The sequence below is a fragment of the Sphaeramia orbicularis genome, chromosome 22 (genome assembly GCF_902148855.1).
Source record: "Sphaeramia orbicularis chromosome 22, fSphaOr1.1, whole genome shotgun sequence".
NCBI lineage: Eukaryota > Metazoa > Chordata > Actinopteri > Kurtiformes > Apogonidae > Sphaeramia > Sphaeramia orbicularis.
In genome coordinates, this window is record NC_043978.1 from 52,462,213 (window position 1) to 52,482,632 (window position 20,420).

General features: G+C 36.9%; 1 protein-coding gene across 1 annotated transcript in view; it reads right to left on the minus strand.

The window, feature by feature from the left end:
- Positions 1 to 643: 643 nt before the first annotated feature.
- The window catches only part of grin3ba (glutamate receptor, ionotropic, N-methyl-D-aspartate 3Ba), a 269,174-nt gene continuing 249,397 nt past the window's right edge, over positions 644 to 20,420 (minus strand). The window contains exons 9-13 of the mRNA XM_030127637.1: positions 11,173 to 11,324; positions 9,750 to 9,914; positions 5,303 to 5,370; positions 1,394 to 3,519; positions 644 to 693 (exon numbers count right to left, since the gene is read on the minus strand). Of these exons, the coding sequence (XP_029983497.1) occupies positions 2,553 to 3,519; positions 5,303 to 5,370; positions 9,750 to 9,914; positions 11,173 to 11,324 (1,352 nt within the window). The 3' untranslated portion in view covers positions 644 to 693; positions 1,394 to 2,552. The remainder of the gene's footprint in view (positions 694 to 1,393; positions 3,520 to 5,302; positions 5,371 to 9,749; positions 9,915 to 11,172; positions 11,325 to 20,420) is intronic.

A 20,420-nucleotide genomic window follows, 5' to 3' on the forward strand; every position in this document is an offset into this window, starting at 1 on the left:
TTGTATACCTTTGAAAGAGCCTTGACAAGAAAAGGGAGGCTTTTTGAGCGGTAAGTGTGGGTGTAGATTGGAAAATCCCATCTCCACTTTCTTGCAACTGCATGTTGTAAACAAAATGGCCTCAGTATTTTTCACAGCTAACACATTCCCACCAACATGACTTTTCAGAATATGCCCTCTTGACTCCTGCCTCCACATCCTTTTCTTATGCTGAACACGTGTACCTACACCCTCAAAGTGTCTGTTTGCAAACTTTGATTTTTAAAGGAAGACAATTGTGAAGGATGTTGTTCTGATAATATCATCATTTAGAAAAGGGGATAAAAGGGATCAGTGTTTCATCAAGTAGATATTTAAGACCGTCTCATTCTCAGTCTGGTTTCCTTTCTTTATCTTTCAAATTCTGTGGAAACATATGTACAATTATGTTTTTATTCATTTGATAAATCTTACTTCTCGTCATATAGTGACGCTGGGTTAATTTCATTTTGCTGTGCTCATTTTACTGATGTTCACCTGTGCTTATTGTCTCTTTAAGAGTCAGCCTCGTACCAGAGTCAGGACCACTTTTTGAGAGTGTCAGTCTCATCTTAGCCTGAAATTTTTCTTGGTCTCGTCTCAGTTTCAGACAAGTCGAACTGAAGGTTTTATTTCAACATTGTTTTCGAGCATAAATGCATAATATCATTAACCCTTTCATGCATAGTGTTCACTCCAGTGGACAGTTTTTCTCCCGTTGTTCTCTTATATATTCATGGATTTTGTTGTTTTAGTTCCATATCAGCCAACACAGTGGACCCATACACTGCAATTCATACCATTACTATAACTTTGCTGTTCTTGATAAACCTGATCAGCAGTAACATGTTTAAGTGTAAATCAATTGTTGTTATTAGTCTGTAATTAACAGTTTTTGTAAAAATTTGTAGTTTTTTTTTGCATATTATCTCAATGAAGTGAGTAATGACTGGTATTAGTGTTAAAATGTGACAAAACATCAGAGTAGAAGCATTAAAAATAAATGTCTGCTAAAGGTTCGTACTGTCTTCCACATATAATTATTGTAGGTAATTCATTTATCAGACAAACTAGTAAAGAGAGTAAACAAACAACTGCCCCTGTCTGAGAAATGAATTACCTAAAATAAGCATTAAAAATGTTTTTATTTCATAGTTTTCACACAATATATCACTAAATACATGTTTCCTTGCTTCAAAAATGAAACACATGGTGTCCAGCTGAGCGGACATTTTTGCAACTCCATGAAAAATAGGTTCTTAAGAAAATTTTCTTTAGGCATGTTTTTTTTCATGCCTAAAGAGGAATAAAAACACTCAGGAAAAAAAAAAATCTTGATTAAGGGTCTCGTAATTCATGCATGAAAGGGTTAAACTGCCAGTGCACTCATTTATTCGTAGGCATCATTGCTGTGATTTGATGTAAAACCTCCCTCTTTACACGTTCACAGAAACGTCAAACTGCACATATTATTGACTTCCTCTCTGAAAAACTAGCACTGCATGAGCGACATCCTTCAACACACGCTAACTTTACTTAGATAGCCTGTGCATCTAGTTAGGTAGCAAACAGCTGGAAAACAACTGAAAATAAACAACTGAAACATACAATATGCTAATGTATTTATACATTGGTGGCTAATAAGACATTTCTGAACAGTTTTCGTACAGAAGCTGACTGCTAACGTTAACTGTGAAATGTTTCGGAGCAATGCTTTCAGGCTGTTTGCCACTCAGCCAGGCACACAAGCTAGCTATTATAGCTGGCTAGCATAAATTTGTTTATATATATTAAGTTCAGTATGTATTTAGGAATGCCACTGTCGCTGTGGTGGCTTGGTGAGAGACTGAACGGAGAGGAATAGTTTTCCCCGAATTGTCATTTTGGGTCGATATAAGTAATGACAAGACAGGCAGCCAACAAAAAGCTATTTCACTGCTAAAGTGACATCACAATGTTAGCGACTGACAACTCAGTCACTTAGTCTTTTCCACATTGACCGTTTGATACACTTGTCCCCTTCTATTTCACAGTCATGGAAAGAAATATTTTTGACAATATCCTACGATAGCAATCATTTTGTCATGGAACTATGCACAAAAGTTGATTGCCATGTACCCTTTTTGTGTATCTGGTCTGGTCTTAGTTCAAGTGGTTTTCACTACAAGTCAGCCAATAAATCTCTTAGTTCCTTTTATCTGCAAGCCTCTGTTTGTGAGCTGACAGCCACTGATTTATAGTTTCCTGTGACTTCACACGAAAACCTGTGATTTTCCAATAGCAAACTTACCCATAATGGCTCAAATGTTGATGTCTTTGCTTTTCAATATACTGGGCTGTGGTTATATTCTTTTAGAGTATAAGCAAAATTAATTCTGAGAATAAAAATCATTAGATTGCAGTGAAATGGCATGTAATGAGGAGTTAATGCACTATCAGTTTTCAGTCCTGCCGGACCTGAACCATTCCTACTGGAACACTTCCCACGGCTATGATGCAGAATCTAGGTCTAACGTCCCCTGGTTATCCTTCAATCAGGTCCTGCTTCCACTTGATGGACTGGCTTTTGTCCTCTCCAAAGTGTTCAGAGTACGTGCTAAGTTCGCTTTCTGTCTGTCCAGGCTAGAAGTGTTCCGTGATTGGACAGTTACATTTCCAGCCCCTGGTTGGTTGACTCGACTTCGTTCTAAACTAGAAGAAGTGCGTGACTGGACAGTTCTTTCACCTGTCAAAGTGTTGACGGAGCGTACTTCGTTGGGTCTCCCTCTGTCCAAAGTGTTAAGTGTGTTTAACTGGCTGTTCCTCCCGTGCTCCAGAGTCCCCGGACCGCCTGATTGGTTAGCCCTCCCTGTCTGTTGATTGTTCAGCGTTTGCAGTTGGCTGGTCCTGTCTCTGTCAGGGAGTTTTGGCTGGGTGGAACTGCTTCTGTCAGTGTTAATAGTTTGTATCCTCTGTCTCTCCCTTTCTAAACTGGTGTCCCTGCGCACTAGTCCACTCTTCTCTCTCTCCAGGCTGCTCTGGATCTCTGCTCTCCTGGCCAGAGCCTCTCTCAGTTGGGTCCGGAACGTCTCTATCTTCCCCTGCAGCTCCTGGAGCTCCCCCTCCCACAGGCTGGTCTGAGCCACCCTGCTCCCCAGCGGAGAGAGGACCAAGCCTGTGGAGGCCAGAGCTGAGACGGGGCCCCCGTTAGCGTGGAGGGTGATCTGCGAAGGGGAGGTAAAACTGCCCAGGCTGCCCAGCCCCAAGCCTCCGAGGCCTAGCCCGGGACGACCCACCATCCCGGGCCTGCCACGCACCGAGGCGGTGTGTGTGCGCAGGCGGTAACTGTGAAGCGTTTCCAGGTCAAAGTGCACACGTTTCTCCTTGGGCTCCTGTGATGGCGAAGAGGCAACTGTGTCTCCAGCTGTGGTCGAAGCAGGGAGGGATGTGGGAGGAGAGGGGGGAGGAGGCTGGTGCTGTTTCCGATGTAGAGTACAGTTCTCTGAGATGCAAGAGGACGGGCTGGTGAAAGAGAGGATGACAACACAGGACATACATCCAGTCAGATGGATTGCACAGCAAGCCACAGATTTACTTTCCATGAAAAGTAAAACAGAAGCCTATTTACAAATGGAATGTAATTTTATAAACACATTGTCAGAAAAGTTGGGACATTTTCTAACACAAACTAAAACCTAAAATCTGTGATTGCCCAGATTGCAAAGAGATACTGGGACGGATCTGGAACAGAATTGCACCCCGACTCGGCCCGAAACCATTTGGCAGATCCGTCCCGGTGTCCAAACGCACATCGGCCAAAACAGGTACTGCTCCACGAAACAGATCTTCTACAGAAACGGTCCAGCTCTGGACCAGCTCCGTTCAGTCACATCTAGAATATACACAAGAATCATGTCGGCCCAGATTCATATTACGATTCTGGTCCAGATCAGCATTAAAACTCTGAAAATCAGTCTTGGTTGTGTGATGGGAGACTGTTCTGGGCCGAATACGTAAGCCAGCACGACTCCAGAACTGTTGGACAGAGCTGAAAGACTGATCAGATGCAGATTTGGTCCAAAGTCAGAAAACAGATGGGAGCTATAAACGGAGGTAAAGGCTTTAGTGCGGATCTGGCCCAAAGGTAACTGCTATCTGGGATGTTTATAGTAATTTGGCCCCTGTATTAAACTGACAAAACTACAAAGAAAACATTTTCAGGGTTTTTATCAACCAACCTGAATTTTGTAAAACTAAACTAATTTTAATTTCAATGCCTATAACACACTCACACGTGCTACAGTGAGCATAAGCATTATACTACACAGCCTTTCTTCTTATTACACTTTTCAGTCATTTGGCAGCTGAGGACAGTCAGTGTCTGTTTCCATGACTGGAGCTGTTCAGTCTGTGGTGGCCATTGTTTGATTGTCCTCTTCATCGTGTCCATACATTTTCAACAGGAAACAGATGTGGGCTAAAGGTAGGACAGTCTTATTATGATGCTACGCTGTTGGACCTGCTGCAAATCAAGGTTATTATTGTTAATGAAAACTAACAAAATGATGAAAACTAGAATTGTAAAGACATTTTCATTAACTGAAATAAATAAAAACTATAATTAAAAGAAAAAAACATAACTAACTGAAACTGTATTGTGTGTTTACAAAACTAACTAAAACGGATAAAAATTATGGATAAAAGTCCCTTAGTTTTCCCTTAGTCTTTGTCAATGCTGGATTGATACTTAATTGATTTATTTCACTCTAGCAATTTTAGCTGCTGGCACCATATGATATTTAAGGGTCCATCACTTGTGTTCACTTGTGGTTTCCAGTCGTCTTCTGGTCCCCACTCTACCTGGAAACATGGAGACTAAAGCAGCAGAGTCCTGTCTGGGATTTATTTGAATACAACGACAGAGAAGAAGAGAAAAGAGACGACTAAACTACAACTAAACTAAAACTAAGCATTTAGAAAATAATGAAAACTAATACAAACTACCAAACCTACTCTAAAAACTAATTAAAACTAACTGAATCAGAGAAAAAAAAGTCAAAACTAAATAAAACTAAACTATAACGAAAAATCCAAAACTATTAGAACCTTGCTGCAGATTAAGGCCTGGCATCGTCCTGTATCTGCGTTCATCATCTGACCATGTCTGGTTTAGAACATGTCCAAACTTTTCTGGAATTGGGGTTTATACAATATACATGATAATATGCATTGTAACTACAGCAAATTGTATATGACAGTTAACAAAGTTGCTTGAAGTTGAACAAATCCATCAATAATTGATTACTTTTGATCAAGTCCAGTCAGCTCCTTCCCCACGTCCTGATATGTGGTGTGGAGGGCTCGGTGGATTTTCTGGGAACAGATGGGAAAAAAGAAAAAGAAAACACAAAGGGGAGTGTCTGATGAGTAATAAGAAATGTGTTATCTCTTCATCAGTTTTGAAATAAATCAGGGAAGATGGAGAATTAGAATTTCTAAGAGCCATTATTCCACCCAGTTGCACAGAACGTCTGTGACAGCTATTACAATTCCTGCTGTGGTGCCTTTTTGAATAATTTAAACAAATGATTGTAATTCAGTGAGAGGTTGTTCTTTCTCTCCTGCTTGAAATTTTGAGAAACATTAAGGTGTTGGTGTGCTATCCTTTTATGATTTAGCGACATAACTGCTAAAAAACAGACCAAAGTCAAACAGTACTATGGTGTGTTTTTTCAAACGTTAATATGCCTCAGGAGAAGTGAGAGTGTGGCTCTACGGGGGGATTATCTGGAAGGACTAACTCAGATGTCATCTTGTGATGAATGCTAGCGGCTGCTTGGGAGTGATTGCCCTTTGAGAATGATGAAGCAAACAAATATGTGCAGTTTTCATATCCACACTGCCAGTTACATTATGTACTCCCAGAATGCCACAGGCATCTTGGTTATTAATGGTTAGACTCGCATAAAATATTATGAATTTGAAGATTTACTGAAGTTTGCAATTATAAAGTTTCCAATATGTTGTTTATTTGGTGTTATGTACAGTAAACACAATATTTAAATTGCCTATTAGCAGTGAAATTATATTGACACGTACAGATTGTTTGATTTTTATATTGAAACAATACATTTTTGAAAGTATTTTGCTGTGGGGAATAAAGGTCAAAATAAAAAGTGACACAAGGAATGGAGACGTATATAATGTTTGCTGTAAAATGTTTATCATCTGCCCATACCACAGCAAAAACGAAAAGGTTTTACTTTATATTTAATAAAAACAAACAGCTTTATTAGGCCTAATAGTGGTTTGTCTTGGTAAGTAGCATTAACCCTCCGGTATTCGGGTGTGCCTTTTAGGCACACTTTGCATTTCGTGTAAAAACTTCATATTATTTTTCACAGTTTAAATAAGGTTAGAATTCAAAAGTTGTTCATTTTTGCATGATCTTTAAAATTCTGTCCACTAACTAAAATGTGCACATTGTAAACAAAAGAAAATGACCAGACTAGCATCCGTCTGCCAAGTGTGCCTAAAACGCACTATTTCTTCCATTTGATCTGTATGATTAGGGCTGACCTGGATTTACAAAAATAAAATCAAATTAGAGCAGAAAAATAAATCAATATATAATATTTAATAGTTAGATTTATAGGTGTGCCTTTTACGCACACTTGGTGACAGATGCTAGTATTTTTGAACATTTGACCTAGCGCCAAAAATAATAATGCAAATTAACCAGTGTTGGAGTTAATCATTGACATATGCCAGGATGAAAAAATGTAATATGTGATCCATTTTTTATGTAGTATATTGGAAAAAAAAAAAATTGTGTTTTTTGCATCCAAAAAAATGGTTCGTTTCCATTACAAACACGCATTTAAAGGGTTAAAAAATGTGACAATTATTGAGTATTTGGTATTTTTATTTACGGCTCAAGTTGATGAAATAGAAAAAAGTGTAAAACAATTAAAAACAAACTGTATGAAATTTTTTTTTGACATTATTCCACAAGTGTGCTAAAAAGGCACACTTGGTGCTTAATAAGGGCCTTGCTGGATGGGATACCGGAGGGTTAATAAAGTGATATATTTGACCTAGAGTTATAATAGTGTGATATAAACATGCATGTTATTATATTGTTAGAAAATAAAATTACACTTTATTTTCTATGAGGAAAGTGGATTTGATTGAAATAAACCTCATATTATCATGGAAACATCTGACAGTACAGATTTGCGCTTGCAGGTCTGCTGGTTTAGCAATATTCTAATGACCTTTCATAAGCATTTCCTAGTCTGTATCAATACACACACAAAAAATATGTAATCAGTATTAAAAACAAACATTTCAGAAAAAAAATGTCTCTACAGATCAAAGTAGTAAGTGTTTCGAGTGACCTTCCTTTGCACATCACATGTCTTTGGCCAGACAAGACGAGTTTAACTGCACCGTTAAACCATGTTTCATTCAACATGTGTCAAATGTGTTTTTTATTGCCACGATAATGGAGGTCACGGAGAATATTGCTTTACTGTAAAAACAACTGAGCCTGAATCTGCTCAGGGACGTGAGGGTGAATACACAAAAGACCTCAGCAACATCTTTGTGTTTTCTCGGTGGTAAGTGTTTTTGATTTGATTGTACATTTTTTGTGCATGCAGTGAATAGAAATCTGTAAAGACAGTAATACAGTTTAATATCATATCAGTAATATCATATATCATTTTAAGCTTCAATTACAAATATGTCACATGTTGTTAAAAGCTTAAAGTTACAGTTTCAGCATCTTATTCCCCCATAAAACTGTACATATACCAGTAAATGACAGCTTTAATCAAACCTCTCCACATTCTGGTTTTTACTGTTTTTTTTTTTGTTTTTTTTTGTGCCATGTCCTCTGTGTTTACATAAGATAAGATAAGATAAGATAAGATAAGATAAGATAAGATAATTTATTGTCATTATACAGAATGTACAATGAAATTCAGGTGAACTATCAGGATACAGACTCATAAAATAGCAATAGTAATAAATAGCATTAATAACTATAAAATATAAATATATAATAAAAACAAAATATAAAAGCAAAATACATGCACATCAGTATCCTGGTTATGACACTCATCATCATTTTGATCATATTTATTTGATTGATCATATACTACTATTGACATTAGCCTGTAGAGGCCATTGTTCAGATTTGTGGTGTTTTTAAAACTGTGCACATATTTCCACTGTTATCTTGTTATATCTGGACAAAGGGACTGACAAACAAATGTTACAGCAAAACTAAAACAAGAAAGAAGAAGATTTTTGCACAGTAAAGTGTTTGTGTTATTATGCAGCCAACTGTGATTTTCTGTAAAAGGCTCTTTAACATGACCTTTTGATATTTTGCTCTTTAATGTTATTGGTTTCTCTCTTCCTCATCATCAGATAATCTTTTTTTTATCTAATTTAATTTCTTACTGTCAAATTCAGTTTTTTTTTTTTTTTTTTATTGGTATTTACTTTAATACATCTTATTTCTTTATAAAACATGTAAAGTAATCATAGACCACAGGTGTCAAACATGCGTCCCAGGGGCCTAATCTGGCCCCCCCCGCCAAAGGTTCCATTCCGGCCCTGCAGGATGAAAGTACAAAAATGAACTTGAACAGTCCAGGTTGTCCAAATCCTTTTGGTTCAGGTTCCACATACAGACCAATGTGATCAACAGTCAAAATAACAACACAATAACCCATAAATAATGACAACGACTAATTTTCTTTGTGAAAAATTATGTGGAAAAAATTTAAATGAAAAAAAATAACAATACACTGTGAAAATATTTACATTTACAAAACTATTCTTTCACAGTAAAATGCAAATAAATACATAAATAAAAACAAAGATAAACAACCTGAAATGTACAATTTGAACAATATTCTGCCTGTTCCTAAATGTTTGGTGCATTTATGGATCCACTGTGATCTGGAGTTGTGTTCATAACAACAGATGGAATATTGTAGAAATGGTTCAAATTTTAGTTCCAAACTCCAAAATTTGAACAACATTCTGCCTGTTACCAAATGTTTATCTAACACTGTGTGTAAATGTACATGTATAAATAATAAGTCGATGGATATTGTTAAAATTGCACTAATTTTTCAAATGAAATTTCAGTTTTTTCAGGTTTTTTACATCTTTTTAGTAAAACGTAAATATTTTCATAATTTAATTTTTTTTTTTTTTTGTTCTAAAACAAAAAGAAAAACTTGGAATTGTCATTATTTATAGGTTCTGAAGTCATTATTTTACTGGTTCTGGTCCGCTGCAGATCAAATTGAGCTAAATATGGAACTGAACCAAAATGAGTTTGACAGTCCTATCATAAACAGACTTTTTGGGTCATATTTACAGTAAATTTCCTTCTGGCTTCACTTTTATGACAAATGTTGACCTTTCATTATTTTGTCATGGTCAAACTAGAATTATTTCCAAAGCTGTATGACTAAGATTTGGTAAAAGTATTTGGCTGTTTTCAAGGCTGCAGTTACAACACTATGACAGTAGAGGGCGTAGGTTACCAGAAAAAAAAAGGACATTCCAATGTGTAAGGACTTCACCAACAGCAGCAGGATGCTTCAGTCTAAGGTTTATGTAAACACTTGCCGATTGTAATCAGTAATAATCCAGATCTTTTTTTTACTTGATCATACAAATCTGTGTGTATGCTTATATGCACACACATGTTAGTGCTTACTCACCTGGCTGGTGTGCAGCCAATACTGTAGAGAGTTTGCACGTCGGAGGCGGGGGATAACCAGGTGATAGAAGGTGTGTTCACCTGCCAAGGTCAGCAAGGCTCCGCCCACCCCCATACACAACAGCACAAACAGGCCTGAAAAATGCTGGATCCCCATCTGTAGAGTCTGGAGAGGGGGTGGTGACAGAAAGAAAACGAGGTTGTGGGGAGGGGGGGGGAGTGTGTGATTCAGATTAGCAGAGACTTTAAGATGACAGAGAGGGAAATGCTGAGATTGATGATTTGCATTTACATAATTACCATTTAGGCTAGTTTTTGTGCATGTGCAATTGATATTCTGCTCTTGTCTATCTAGTTTGGCTGTGTAAACCCATAAGAATAGAAGCAGAAATACAGAAAAGGAATGGTCATAGAATAATGTGAACAGGCAGGCAGGGAAGGGGGGGGGCTGGGTGGGTGGGTAAGAAGATGAGGGGAAAGTAAAAGAGCAAAACTGAGAGTAATCGGAAGAAACAGCAGTAAGGAGGAAGATGGTAAAAGACGAGGCTGTTTAATTGAAGAGCGGTTTGTTCCCATTGGCTTCGCCCACATTCCCCCTGACATAACGTCTATCTCTTATGAGGCTTTCATCGGCCTGGAGGAAGTGGAAGAGGAGAGGCCCAGCTTTTTTTTCCAATGCACTCTAATCATGTTTCCTCTACCCGGCTCGTTCCTGCACCGCCGCAGATGGCAATTAGCCCCATGCTGACTCGACAAATTCATCTACGACAACACTGACCCCCTCCTGCTCCCATTCCAGGGGGCCAGATCGCACTCCGCCTAACAGCCACATTGTCTAAGCCTGGGCCGCTCTCTAGGCTTCAAATGCCAGGAATGGTAATAACTTCCTGCAGGGTGAAGTTAAGGTTTTCATTTCATTGGAGGAACCTATGACTGTGTAATTGCGTTTGTTGCAATAATATGATTCAACTTTGAAGTGGGATTTTTAAAGAATGGCCAAGGGGAGTTGAATGGCTTTTCTATTCACAAACAACAGATACAGATACAGACAGCGCGCTCTGTCTAGAGATTTCCAGTTCTTTAAAAGGAGTGGAAAAAAGGGAGGGCGAGAACTGAGAGTTCTCTGCTGTAGCGCAAATAAGTATCTACGCTCAGACAGTATGTGTCTGTATCTCCGGTTAAGGTCGGTAAATAGGCCTGAGTTTATGTGATTGTATGTCTTTGTGTGTGTGTGTGTGTGTGTGTGTGTGTGTGTTTGTGGTCATCCCTCTGTGTGTATGTGAGTGTATGCGGTTAGCTGGCAGGCAATTCTGTCCGTGTCCCAGAGGGGAGACTCATTTATAGAAGTACAACAGCAGACGGCTTTGCTTTACACACAATACACGTACACCACAGATGAACACACTCTCGGGCCGATGACTTACCTCAGTGACGGCAAAGACTCGCTTCCCACAGGGCACAACCTTGTACCATTTGTCATGTAGCATGTCCATGAAGCCGTCTGACTTGTAGCGACTCACAAACTCGGACACGTTACGGGTAAGAGGTGAGCCCTGGGGTAGGCCTATACCGTAGCCTGTGGGAGGAGGAAACCCAAGTGTAAGTACATCCAGTTCACTACAGGTAACACAGCTTAGAGCAACAGCCATGCCCGGGAAGAGGCTGAGCTGTCTAACCTGGTGTTCCTCTAAAGAAACCACAGTGTTTCTGCTGTAGTTTGCCAAAGGGCAGATGCCCTCTGGAAGAAAAAGGAGATTTATGGGTTTACATAGCTTCAAACCAACCAAACCTGTTTTTTTTTTTTGCCAAGTTTTGTTTATACCAGGGCTGTCAAACTCATTTTAGTTCATTCCGCATACAGCCTAATAGATCTAAAGTGGGCCGGACCAGTAAAATAATGTAAATAATAGGATAAGAACTGATAAATAATATTAACTCCAAAGTTTTCTCAATTTTTTTGAGTGAAAAAAGTCAAATTCCAAAATGAAAATGTTTACATCTACAAACTGTACTTGAACATAACATGAACAAATATGAACAACACTGTAAAAAATGACTGTAGAATTAACACCAGAAAGTTGTAAAATTGCAACATAAAAAACTGTAAGTGACAATACAATGCAAAGTTGTTGATTTGAAAAGATTTTTGCGCTAACAATTAAATCAAATATAGCTGTAGTTTTTACAGGAAGAGTATGTGAACAAAACCAGATTTGGATGTAGAAATGATGGATTTCTATTGTTTTTGGAAAATAAAACTGTAAATTGAAAAACAATGTGGTGCCGTTTCAATTGCAAAGACCACAATGTTGAAATAATAATATTTGCTTTTTATAAAAAAGTTATATAAAAGTAACATTTACCAATGTACCATTTTAAATTAGTAAATGAATGGGTTGGTAGAGTTGGTAGAGCGGCTCGTCCAATAACCAAAGGGTTGGTGGTTCCAATCCTGGTTCTGACTGTCCATATGTCCAAGTGTCCATGGAAGACACTGAACCCTAAACTGGTCCCAGTTGGACCTGGTGGATTTGGAAAGAGCTGTGGACACCATGAAGGAGGAGAAAATGAGCTAAAGAAGTGCAGAACATTTACCATTTAAATCCACTGTTAAATCTACATGTTTAAACTGTTAAATCTACATGTTTAAACTGTTAAATCTACACGTTTAAAATGTTAAATCTACATGTTTAAACTGTTAAATCTACATGTTACTCTGTAAATATGTTTACAGTTGGATGTGTGTTTTACAGTATTGTTCTGGAAACCACAGCTGCCAGTTTTTTTCCCCCGTAAAAACAACATGATTTTTTTTTTTTTAAGTGAACCTGAAAATTCTTAAGAAAAATAAGTGTAATTTTAACAATATTACACCTCAGTTTATCATTTATACATGTGCATCACAACATATAGATCACAGTGGATCTACAAATGCACAAAACATTTAAAAATGGGCAGAATATTGTTCAAATACTACATACTTCTCCTAACACAGTTTAGGTTGTTCATATTTTTTTGTGAAAAGCTAGTCTGTAAATGTAAACGTTTTTGTGTAATTTTACTTTTTTGACACTAAAACAAATAGAAAAATGAGCTTTTCATTATTTCTGGGTTATTATGATAGTATTTTACTGGTCTGACCCACTTTAGATTGAACATAATTGATTGTTAATATCTTCAGTGTAATTTTTATATTTCACAAATTCATCCCAGGGGCCAGATTGGACCCTTTGGTGGGCCGGATTTGGCCCACGGGCTGCATGTTTGACACCTGTGGTTTATACGCACTGCAAAAACACACATCCTGGTGTTTATATATGCAGGGAAACAAAGCACTGAAGCGCTAAAGCTGGCGTGGGTGTCCCCTGTGGTACAGAAGTACACAACTGATGTAATCTAATGTTGAATTCTGTTCCTCCCTTTATCACTTTCCACATTTCCTGAGAAGTTGTTGTCTGTGGAGCTAAAAGCAGTGGGTAAATGCCAGCATCAGGCTTTTTGGCATTTCTATATCTCTAGGCAGTGGCTTTGTCAGATTAGGTAATGGTGAGTTCTAGCTTGTGGCCTGAATGTCCTGCAGAGGTGATAGACCAGAGTGGACAAAGACAGAGCTCTGGGATCAGAACTGTCAACAGCTGCCATGTGTCTCCAGTCCCATGAACAGCAGCGAGACTGAAGACCAAAACACATTCTGACATCTTAGTCTTTCTTTCTTTTCCTTGTGAAGAATCCTCGCCTAAAGCTTCAGTACACAGTATTTTTCAGCAGCACTGGGAAAAAAAATTCCATAATGTAATTAACCCTTTCATGCACAGTGGTCACTACAGTGGACAGTTACTCTACAGCTGTTCTCTTGTATATTCATGGGTTTTGTTTTAGTTCCATATCAGCCAACACAGTGGACACTTATGCATCATCTCATAAACTGCAATTCATACCATTATTGTAACTTTGCTGTTCTTGATTGGTTCTTGAGTGGAAATCAATTGTTAATTGTTATTTTTTGCATATTATCTCCATGAAGTGAGTAATAACTAGTATTAGAATATGTTAAAATGTGAGAAAACATCAGATTAGCTGCATTAAACATGGTTTCATTTCACTGTTTTCATATCACTTTATGATATTGGGTTTTAAATACATGTTTCTTTGCTTCAAGAATAAAATTCATGGTGTAGCTGAGTGGATATTTTTGTAACTCCATGAAAAACAGGTTGATTTAAAAAAAAATTCAGTCACATTGTTTTTTTTTTCATGCCTAAAGAGGAATAAAATCACTCAGGAAAAAAAAAATCTTGATTAAGGTTCTCATAATTCATGCATGAAAGAGTTAAGCAACAATGTTATTCAAGTAGTTTGCAAGGTTAGAATAGTTTTGGATTTTTCATTCTAGTTTAGTTTGATTTAGTTTTGACTTTTTTTTCCCCAATTCAGTTAGTTTTAATTTGTTTTTAGAGCAGGTTTGCTAGTTTTTATTAGTTGTCGTTTTTTTCTGAATGCTTAGTTTTAGTTTAGTTTAGATTAGTTTTAATATTAGTTTCATTTTTTTTCATATATTTTATCTTCCTCACCATCCTATTCAAAGAAATTAGTGAGGCACGGATCAGCGGGTAACCCTGGACACTTTATTTGGGGGTGGGGTTAGGGCAGCTCACTGACTGAGCAGAGACACAAACATATGTACAGTAGGATGTATAAATTGCCTATAACAGGTTGGGGGGGGGGTAATGCAGGTGGGGCTGCGATCCATACACAACGTCACTTACGGGAAAATGAAACTGAAACTTTCCATACTTTCACCGTTGGCCTCTCGACTTCTATACCTCTCTTATTCCGCTGATCTAAGAGGAAATTTTCACATGTTCTATCCGATATCAACACTGACGAAGATGAAAACGAAGGGAATTTTATCCATAATTTTTATCTGTTTTAGTTAGTTTTGTAAACACACAATACAGTTTCAGTTAGTTGTTTTTTTTCTTTTAATTCGAGTTTTTATTTATTTCAGTTAACGAAAATGTTTTTTCAAGTCTAGTTTTCGTCATTTCGTTAGTTTTCGTTAATGATAATAACCTTTGTAGTTTGAGAGAAAACTAGACTGTTTATGTTTAGGTGAGAGCTGCTGGAGAAGGGGGGGGGGGGGGGGGGGGGGGGGGAGTTCTTTTTTACCTTGACTTCTGTTTGCTGTAGCTTTAAAGCAGTGTTTTTCAACCTTGGGGTCGGGACCTCATGTGGGGTTGCCTGAAGTTCAAATGGGGTCACCTGAAATTTCTAGTAATTGATAAAATTTTTAAAAAATTACTAATAAACAATATGTGGTGAGATGAGAGAGACAATCACAATCCATAATGGACATGACAAACTGTGGTTGTGAAACTGCAGCACTGTGGTTCTGTTTCTGTGTCAAATGTTCATTGTGGTCAGTTTCAGAGGCTGCAGCTCTTTCATAATTCATAGTTTCAGTTCTTGTTTGTTCAGTATTAATTGTCCTCCTTGTAAATCACAGCTGGACTGACTGGACAGATCCTGACCAAGGAAAATCCAATTCTCCCTTTGTGCAGTAATCTACACCTGGATTTACTGCCTCTGTCCACAATAATATACATTATATAGACTGAATTTTTTTTAAAATTTCCCAACTGACTCAGTGCTACTACAAACTAATTGCACTTTATGTATTTATCCTATTTTAACTGTTTTTTAATTGTGTTTCATTGTGTTTTACTGGTATTTTAGTTGCATTTTATTTGTACTGTTTATTTGTATTTTGCACTGTAAAGCACTTTGTGACTCTGTCTGTGAAAAGTGCCCTATTAATAAAATTTACTTACTTACTTTTACTTAAATGTCGTCTAAAATTAACGTTATTTGCAACATAGTATAGCAAACTATTACATGATCAAAAACAAATGAATTTTAGTAAAAACATGTCTCCGTTTTGAATGTCTGGGGTCACCAGAAATTTGTGATGTTAAAATGGGGTCAGGAGCCAAAAAAGGTTGAAAACCACTGCTTTAAAGGTTCAGTTTGACACTTGGTGACATCTAGTGGTGAAGCTGATCACAACCAACTGAATTGTGCAACTTGCCTCAAAATACGTTCCCCTTAATACAGTCAACAGGTGAGTTTCCATTCAAATGTTTAACAAATTTTAACAGAATTTTCTGTAAATTGGCAAAAGACAATGTGAATTTCCTTCCGCTCCTGTTTATTTATGTAAATCGGCTAAAATTTCCTTAGGGAGTCAAATGAGTGTCCATTTTTGTCCAAAAAAAAAACAAAAAACAGTTGTCATAAATGCATAGAAATATGTTGAAATAATGCTCATCCATTTGTGCACAGACTACTGATATTCTTTGACAGTGGAAGCTCTATTTTCATAAATATTGGATTTGGAATAGCACGTGTATGTGAAAGCTTTTGCTGGTGGACGGACGTGACATTACCCATGATGCTCTGGTCAGTACCAGTACTTTATTAGGAATAAACTTACACTACCAGTCAAAAGTTTGGACTCACCTTCTAATTTAAATGGCATGAGATGGACCGCAGATCGACAACAAGTGCCCAACATCACTGGGAACTCTTTTGGAAAACATTTCAGGTGACTACCTCATGAAGCTCATCGAGAGAATGCCAAGAATGTGCAAAGCAGTAAAAAAAAAGGAAAATGTGGCTATTTTGAAGAATCTAAAATACAAAACATACTTTGAGTTATGTCACACTTTTTAAAATAAATAATTCCATATGTGTTAATTCATAGTTTTGATGCCTTCAATGAGAATCTACAATGGAAATAGTCATGAAAATAAAGAAAAACCAAGTGAGTCCAAACTTTTGACTGGTAGTGTATATTCTTATTATTGATAATTCTCCTCTTCTTCATAAATGTTAGTATTGTGGATCTAAAACAATCCCAGCTGACACAAAAACACTAAATGTGTCAGTGGACGGATGTGACATGGTTGTTGTGGATCCCATCATACTGATGCTCTGCAGCCATGTCAGCGTTTACACTAATGATCCCTGTGCAAAAACTAGGAGCACTATTATTTATTGGATAGTTTAGCATCAGACTAAAGAGGAAAGAACAATATAGAATTGGTATTTCTGTATAAAAATGCTTATTATTACAAAACTGTTGATGTAAACAGTGTTGTGTGCCATTCTTCATGTATGTGTTGGCGTAACATAAGCAGGATGGATCAGCACCATACTCCAGATTGAACCTGTACAAATAAAACATGTGATATGTAGGAGAGAATCTGGGAAGAAAAACTGGGGAATCTAAAAGAAGAGAAGATTTGTTTTTCAGGTCAGTTCAGTTCAAATAGAACTTGGCCATTTGTGACGTGAAAATATAGCATTAATTGTGCGGAAATTGGACATTTTTGATCTGAAAACATAGTTCATATGAGCATCAACATGTTGAACAGAACTGAAATCCTGTACATTTGCAGAACTTGCATTTACCAACACAAAGTTCCTTTGGATTCACTGAGATTGATTTCTTATGCACAAAGACAGAAATAAAACCTCTAAGCACATTTTAGCTGTTATGTATATATTCATGCTGCAGTCCTTGATAGCTCCTTTTGTCATCACTGGGGCAAAAATTCCATAATTAACTTCGAGTATAATGTAATTCAAATGGTTTAAAAGAATCAAGTTTGTCTCACTTCTGTGGTCCTGGAGCTTCATTTCATGAACTCAGACACACTCACAGGTGTTTTAATGCAGGTAGGGGGGTTAAATATGCGACTGACAGCTGTAATTACTGATCACTGTTAGGATTTCATCAGACGTGACTCTAATACTGCCAAAGATACTAAGACTTAAGAGGAAAGATTCCAATCTGGCTGCTTTCCCTGAGGATGAAAACAGCCAGATTGGAACTGAAAATGGCTAACCTGCAGCTAATTAGCTCATGCTTTGATCAAGTGCATCACTGTGGTTTTCTTAGTAGTGATGGTAGAGATCAGAGACATGTTTGGTGAGTGTGGTGATTTTTACCTTGGTTTTGATGAAATAAAGAAGAAAAGATTTTTAGAAAAGTAATGTACGTTCAGCTCATGGTTTGGCTTCATCACCTCAAACTGTCACTCGTCTCACAAAAGGATCATTCAGTTAAAGTTAGATCTTACCAAGTGATATTGCAATAAATGAAATAAATGAATAAGTGAAATTGCTATAAATAAGAGATTAAAGATCATCGCAGACAACTTCTGACTGGTGTGGAACCAACAGTTTTTTTACAGAATTATTCAGTGAACTGTGTAATTTCTCCCATAGGATTTCATTCAGACAGATCAGACAGTGGTCTTCTCATAAGACCCCAAGGCTGGGACGTGGTTACGTCCCAAATCTTCAGACAGAAAATCGTTGCTACTGTTCTGCTCTATGGCTCAACAGAAGGTTGGAAAAGCCTCTCTGTATTCCACAGCAGCATGAAACTCTCCTTGAGTTATATATGTGTACGCTGTAAAAAATGACTGTAGAATTAACACAAAAAAGTTGTAAAATTGGAACATAAAAAAAACTGTAAGTGACAATACAATGCAAAGTTGTTAATTTGAAAAGATTTTTGTGTTAACGATTAAATCAAATATAGCTGTAGTTTTTACGGGAAGAGTATGTGAACAAAAGCAGATTTGGATGTAGAAATGATGGATTTCTATTGTTTTTAGAAAATAAAACTGTAAATTGAAAAACAATGTGGTGCCGTTTAAACTGCAAAGACCATAATGTTGAAATAACAGCATATTTGCTTTTTTTTTTTTTTTTTTAATAAAAAAGTTATAAAAAAGTAAACATTTACCAATGTACCATTTTAAATTTGTAAATGAATGGGTTGGTAGAGTTGGTAGAGCGGCTCGTCCAATAACCAAAGGGTTGGTGGTTCCAATCCTGGCTCTGACTGTCCATATGTCCAAGTGTCCATGGAAGACACTGAACCCTAAACTGGTCCCAGTTGGACCTGGTGGATTTGGAAAGAGCTGTGGACACCATGAAGGAGGAGAAAATGAGCTAAAGAAGTGCAGAACATTTACCATTTAAATCCAACTGTTAAATCTACATGTTTAAATGTTAAATCTACATGTTTAAAATGTTAAATCTAAATGTTTAAACTGTTAAATCTACATGTTTAAACTGTTAAATCTATATGTTTAAACTGTTAAATCTATATGTTTAAACTGTTAAATCTACATATTTAAACTGTTAAATCAACATGTTTAAAATGTTAAATCTACATGTTACTCTGTAAATATGTTTACAGTTGGATGTGATTTTTACAGTATTGTTCTGGAAACCACAGCTGCCAGTTTTTTCCGTAAAAACGACAGGATTTTTTTTTTACAGTGTAGTATTATTTTCCTGTGACTTTGGCTCCTGCAGCTTCAAGAACAGATGCTGTATTGCCGTCACAGGTGCCACTTAGATGGTATTTCATACAATAACACACGACCTGAGCTACTGACTGTGACTATCTGTGTGATTTAACCGTAGCCCATATTTGACGACAGAAAAACACTGCTGCTTGTTTGTCAAAGCCTGTTTGTCAGTTTGTCAAAGCCTTTGTCTAACACACAGGTGTCAAACATGCGGCCCGGGGGCCAAAACCGGCCCGCCAAAGGGTCCAATCCGGCCTGCAGGATGACTTTGTAAAGTGCAGAAGATATTAACAGTCAAGGGCATCAAACTCAAAAATAACAGCATAATAACCTAGAAATAATGACTCCAAATGTTCTTCTTGGTTTAATGTGAAAAAAATAATATGACATTATGCCTCTAAATACTGGCAACACTATTTTTTTTTCTTTTTGATTTATTGCAAAGAACATTAAATTGTGATATCCTTTAACAATAAAACATCAATAACCTGAACAGATATGAACAACCTGAAATGTCTAAAGAAAAATAAGTGTAATTTTAACAATATTCTGCCTGTTTTATCCCTTGGTAGATCTGATCTGTAATGCACGTGTATTAATCATAAGTTAAGGCATAATATTGATCAAATTTTTCTTATTATTTCTTCTTAATTTTTCTTCAGAAATTTAAATTTTTTTCAGGTTTTTCACATGTTTTTTGTTTGGATAGTTTGTAAAATGTAAATGATTTCATAATTTAATGTTATTTTTGGCTTATAAAAAATTTGGAGTTGTCATTATTTATAGGTTATTATGCTATTATTTGACTGGTCCGGCCCACTGGAGAGCAAACTGGGCTGAATGTGGAACCTGAAAGAAAATGAGTTTGACAGCCCTGCTCTGACAGATCTTTATCGATGTATTCACTCAGTGAATGTTGCAGTCCCCTCATGTTCCACAAATACAGACATAACTCTCTGCTAAATTGTTGAACATTGCCAACTTCTCCAACTTCTAGGCAATTTTGGCATTTCCACAAATTGAAAATGAGATTGGAGCAGCTGGATGGAAATGCATCTATTGTCTTCATTTTGTATATAACACCACCTGCTCAAAAATGAAAAAAGAAGAAGAGGAATTCCCTAGAACTATGGTGATGGTTCATGTGATCCACAGCAGATACAAATGGCTCATTCTAAGGCACTGAAAATACAAAACATATTCTCATTTATGTGTGATTCTACACTGAAGAGGACATAAGTATGAAAATTATTGTCTATTTCTTCAATTACATCCTCCTA